The sequence below is a fragment of the Canis aureus genome, chromosome 11 (assembly GCF_053574225.1).
Source record: "Canis aureus isolate CA01 chromosome 11, VMU_Caureus_v.1.0, whole genome shotgun sequence".
NCBI classification, from domain to species: domain Eukaryota; kingdom Metazoa; phylum Chordata; class Mammalia; order Carnivora; family Canidae; genus Canis; species Canis aureus.
Window position 1 is genome coordinate 37,772,306 of NC_135621.1, and position 6,000 is coordinate 37,778,305.

General features: G+C 41.3%; 1 protein-coding gene across 2 annotated transcripts in view; it reads left to right on the top strand.

Moving 5' to 3' along the window:
- The window catches only part of EDAR (ectodysplasin A receptor), a 95,032-nt gene extending 89,305 nt beyond the window's left edge, over positions 1–5,727 (top strand). For both annotated transcript variants that reach the window (XM_077914837.1, XM_077914838.1), the window contains one exon: positions 3,052–5,727. In XM_077914837.1, coding sequence (XP_077770963.1) covers positions 3,052–3,374 — 323 coding nt within the window. In that variant the 3' untranslated portion in view covers positions 3,375–5,727. The remainder of the gene's footprint in view (positions 1–3,051) is intronic.
- Positions 5,728–6,000: the final 273 nt, after the last annotated feature.

Genomic DNA, 6,000 nt, shown 5'->3' on the forward strand with positions numbered 1-6,000 from the left:
TCCCAGCAATTCTTCTATCAGTTTAAGGGAAAATTGTTGAAGTCTCCAATTACAGTTGTGGCTTTATTTCTTCTTTCAGTTCTTCAGTTTTTGCTTCATATATTTTGGAGCTCTGTTGTTTGATCCATGGAGATTTAGGATTGCTATGTCTTCATAGTAGGTTAACCCTTTTATCATTATATAATGTCCCTCTTTGTCTCTGGTAATTTCCTTTATTCTGAAATCTACTCTGTCTGATGTGATAGCCACTTCTGCTTTCCTTTTTTTTTTTTTTTCTGCTTTCCTTTTATTAGTGTTTACATGGTATATCTTTTTTCATTCTTGTACTTTCAAACTGCCTTTATCATTATATTGAACATTAGCTTCTTGTAGATAGCATATAATTGGTTTCTTAAGTTGAATTTGAATCATTTACATTTAATGTAGCTATTGATATGTTAGCATTTAAGATTGCTATTTTATTTTTTGTATACTCTTTTTTGTCTGTTTTTCATTCTCTGTTTTCTTTTTCCTGCTTTCCTTTGTATCACTTGAATATATTTTAGAAATCCATTTGGGGTTTTTTTTGAGTGATGTGTGAGTTTTGAGTACATCGTTTTTTTCCATAGCTATTGCTATTTTATTAGTCTCTATCTATCTATCATCTATCTATCTATCTATCTATCTATCTATCATCTATCTATATCTATATCTATCTCTCTATCTATACCTATATCTATCTCTCTATCTATCTATCTATCTATCTATCTATCTATCTATATATGTATATATATATATAGAGAGAGAGAGAGGCAGGACAAGAGCAGGAGGTGACTGCTGGTGACTATATATATAAAGAGAGAGAGAGATATTAGGTATATTATATATATATATATATATATATATATATATATATATATATATATATATATTAGAGACTTCCTTTAGTCATTCTTTTAAGGTAGCTCTGTTGGTGACAGATTCTTAGTTTTCCTTCATCCTGAGGCTGCCTTGATTTCTGCTTCATTCCAGAAGTGTATTTTCCCTGGGTGTGGGACACTGTTTCTGTTAGTTGAGAATACTGTACCATGTCACTCTGGTCTCCAGGTTTCTGATGAGAAATCCACTGCTATTCTAATTGGTTTTCCTCTGTAAGTAAGGTGCTGATTTTTTTTTCTTGCTGTTTTCAAGACTTCTTTGTCTTTAGTTTTCAAGTGCTTACAATGTGTCTTGATGTGAATTTCTTTGGGTGTATCCTGTTTGGAGTTTTCTCAGCTTCTTAAATCTATAAGCTTATGTCTGTCTCCAAGTTTGGGAAGTTTTCAGCCATTATTCCCTTTTCCATCCATACCTCTCTCTCCTCTCCTAGGCCTCCATGACACAAATGTGAGATCTTTTGTTTTAGTCTTACAGATCCTTGGGACTCTGTGTTTTCAGTTTATTTTATATCTGTTGTTCAAATAAATAATTTCCATTATTCAGTTCACTCTTTCTTTCCTCTGTCTCTACTCTGCCATTGAGCATATCTACTTAAACTTTTATTTCATTTATTGTCTTTTTGCAGTTCTAACATTTCCACTTGGTACTTTTTATATTTTCTATCTTAGCTAAGGCTTTCTATTTTTTCATTTGTTTCAAGAGTGTATGTAATTATTTGTTGAAGCATTTTTATCATGGATTCTTTAAAATCTTTATCAGATAATTCTAACATCTCTATTATCTCTGGTGTTATCTTTTATTCATTCATTTGAGATCTTCCTAGCCATCAATAACAACAGAGGATTTGACTGACCCTGCCTCACACTCTTTACCCCTTTTTGGAAATATTTTCAAAAACAAAATTAAGAACATTTGAGATCTCCCTAGTTCTTGATAAATGGGTTTCTATTGAAACTGGACAGTTTTATGTCACATTATGAGACTCAGCCTTCAATGACACCCAAGTAGGGGCTTCTTTTTGTTGCTGACAAGGAGGTGAGGTGGGAATCTGTTTCTTCAAGTGGTCTCCACTGATACCAGTACGGTGGAAGGCTTGATACCAGCTGATGATAAGGAAGTCCAGGCTCTAGACTTGACCTTCCCTGATATCTGGTGCAGTGTTACAGCCTACTGAGGGTGGACATCCAGGCTCCCACTCAGCCTTTGCTGGCCTTGGTGAGGACAGGGCCATAGTTTTCTCTGTAGTGTTTAGCTGTAACAAAGCAGTTATTGTCTAACTGCTCTCTTCTTGCTGAGCTTCTATTTCTCTAGTGCTTTAGCTAGAGAGAGCAGGCCTCTCTTGGGACTATTTTTATTTGTTATTGTTGGTGTTTCTGGGTTGATGGACTCTTCAGCTCCATGTCTGGGATACTGAGGCAAAAGGAAACTGAGGAAGTCAGCACCATGTCATTGTTCTACTCCCAAGATCCCTACCAGTCTGTCTTTTCTCTCCACTTTACAGGGTCTCCTTATGTTTGCTTTGTACATCTAGGGTTTTTAGCTGTACTTACCAGGAAGAGTAGGGAAAAACATGTCTGTTCTATTTTCCAAAAGTGAAAATACATCAGTTTTTTCCCCCAAAACACTCCCAGGTGAGTCTAATGTGCAGGGAAGGTTGAGAATCATCAGGTGGCAGTGACTTGGCTCAGGCAGCCCCAACTTAAGGCTGTCTTTGAAAGCACCTTTCATAAAGATGCCTGCTGTCCCCATAAAGAGATGTGATACTACTGTTCCTTTGACTCCCTCCTCATCCCAGCTCCAGGTGAAGCAGGGTCACCCAACTAAGGATAGCCTGTGTTCAAGACTTTGGTGGCTGCTGACAGTGGTTTTGAGGGGATTACTCTAACAGTATGGTGGCTATTTTCCTAGAAGGAGAAGGGATATTATTGAGATTAGGGCAAATGGAGAGGCTGCTCATGTGGCTGACAAAGTCCTGGGTGTAGTTCACCCTGAGCTATGCATTTATTTTGTGTGGCTTTCTACATCTGTGTTTTAGTTTATTTTTAAAAAAGGTTATAAAAATAATGTTTAAAAGCATTGAGCTTCTGTTAACTGCCATTCGTGATGTCTGACCATGGCCCTTTGTCTCTGCAGGTCTCAGCCCCACAGAGCTGCCATTTGACTGCCTTGAGAAGACGAGCCGAATGCTCAGCTCTACCTACAACTCAGAGAAAGCAGTAGTGAAAACTTGGCGCCACCTCGCCGAGAGCTTTGGACTGAAGAGGGATGAGATTGGGGGCATGACAGATGGCCTGCAGCTCTTTGACCGCATCAGCACAGCAGGCTACAGCATCCCAGAGCTGCTCACAAAACTGGTGCAGATAGAGCGACTAGATGCTGTGGAGTCCTTGTGTGCAGACATTCTGGAGTGGGCCGGGCTCGTGCCACCTGCCTCCCAGCCCCCTGCCACGTCCTGAGGAGGCCACCTGGAGGCCGTCCTCCTTGGGGGCACCAGGGATCTGACAAGGGCTCTGGAGCCTTGAGTGCTGCCAACAGACTGCCAAGAATCAAGGCTTTTTCTGCTGTCACCAGGCTTTGCCCTAGGCTGTTCCTAGGAATGAGAGGAAATGGAGCCTGTCTTCCAGTCTTCCAATCTAACCAGAGATAAAAGGTTCAAGCTGGAATACTCCCAGCTCCCCACCGGTACCTCACCAGGCAGGATGAATATTTATGCACTAACTCATTCAAGGGACATTGTTGGGTGCTCAGATGACCCGAACGACGTGGGATGGCAGAGGTGAAGAATCTGGTCCCTGTCTGTAAGGAGTTTACAACCTAGGGAGAGAGACAAGACGTGTTTACAAAGCACCTTGCTAGAAGACATCAAATTGTCTTGATGAGGGGCTGCTGAGGAAACATAATAGAAGTTTGAGAGAGGAGATGGCTCCTCATGGGTGATGAAGGAGGGCAGCCTCATGAAGAAAGCAGCTGGAAAGCCTGGTGACACAACTACAAAGGGCAGATGTCCCACTCCATGTAGTGTGTCAGGTTCACAACTTGTCTATTAATATCTTAAGTGGCTACATTGGGATAAGTCTGCCTGTTCCTGAGGCCATCTGTATTCCTACCACCCTTCTGGTCACAAGTGCAAGAGTCTACCCTGTGGCCTGCCTCCTGTCACTGATATACCAGGTGTGTGTCTTTCCAGTCAAGTAGACCTGTGTCCAGGTCACCTGCTGCAGGGGGCCCGGGCCTGGCCCCAGTGGGTTGGGATTACACATGAGCTGCATTCCACTCTCATCCTTGGTCAAGTGTGACCCTTTGTGGGCAGCAATGCTCAAGAACACAATCCATTTAAACGATGTGTCAGCCTGTTTTTGCTTCAAACAGAAATGAGTGGTCAACTGTCTGTACAAAGAGAAATGGTGACTTCCTAAGATTCAGCCATGCATAATTGAAGATTTTCAGCATCTGAGACTTGTGGATGAGCCTCGTGGCATGAGGGCTTCTGAACCAGTCAAAGAAAGTAGGGCCTCACAGCGTAGGGAGGGCCTGGCCGCAGAATCCAGGGACCTGGCTCTAGTTGTACCAACTTGGGCCACTTTCTTCTCCCTCCCCAGCTTCAGTTCCTCTTCTGCAAAGGAAAGGTTAGTTTGTGATTCTGTAATCAGGGAAAGTAAAGTTCAGGTGGGCAACAGGAAATTGAGCTGCAGGAAATGCCAGGCCTTCAAGGTGTGCATCGAAGTGAACACCCATTCATCAAGTAAAATGAGAGTAGAAGCAGAAAAACTGACAGTAAAGCAATAAACTGGCATTATTCTTGGCAAATTCTCTTACTACACCTGCAGTTGCCAAAAGTGTGGGAGCCAGGGTAGTGATCATACCAGGGGGTTAATCTAGAGTTCACTGCTGAGCTTCCTAATGACAGATCTGACAATGGGTTATTACTAAATTAAAACAGTCTCCGACTTACAAAACGATGTTTTTAAAATTACAAGTCACATGACTGAGCAAATGCTTCAGGGTGGGGGTGGGGAATCAGTCATATGTTTAGAGCCAATAAGCAACTTCCCACCAATGAATGTAGAACATACTGTGATAGGATCATAATTAGGTCCTGAATATTTAATATCATCATTTGCTGTGTCTGTTTGCTGCTGTTTTTCAGAGCCTATTTGCTATAGCCTGAAAGCTAAATACTCCATAGCAAAACTTAATTATCCTTTTAATTCCTCTTTGAAATCCTGCGGTGCCTCTTTCTTCTGCTTTGTGATAATGATGAGAGTCTCCCCCTGAATTAGGCAGCACATGTCACATGTGATGAGCATGCCAGTCCAGGGAGACAGCTTGTAGTTTGCCAAGAACATTTTCAGTGAAGGAGCAGGAGTGGCTGCTGCCAGGCCTGGAGATTTGCCTCATTTCACACAGTTAAAACTCCAGGGCCGGAGGTCCAGCCAGCATCATACCATGTTTCGATGACTCCCAACCTGGCATTTTTAGGGAGCTAGTCCTTGTAGAGTTAAAAATCCCTTTGTCATTTACTTATTTGGAAACAAATCCAAGAACAATCTATTTTGATGAAAGTTAGCCTACATTATGGAATTCAAATCAATGAGACCATAATGATTATCACTGACCAGAGCAGGGACTTCCACTCTGCCATTTTGTATGGAGACAGTCATTATTTTGCTATACTTAAAAACATTTAGGGAACACCCAAGGCTAGAGCTATGGGCCCTAGCCAGTGAAGTCTTAATTGTCAATAATTTTTGTCTAATTTTGTATATATAACTTATTATATTTTACAATTTCAATAAACTAATAAAAAGATCTACAGACTGCTACAATGTGACTTCTTTCAAGGGCTGGAGGGAAGGAGGAGTGGAGAAGATTACTCTGATTACTCTCTGTTCCTGGTTATTGCATGTGTGATGAGACTGCAGGATTGTGACCAGCTTAAATGAATTGCCTGAATTTTTATGGCCTGGGCTATGCATTCAACAGAAGCAAACATTACAATAAGATTGTGTAAAAAAACACCCGGAGCATTGCTTTCAAAGTTGCCATCACTGTATCACTTAGCTATTGCTGTGTATAACAAAG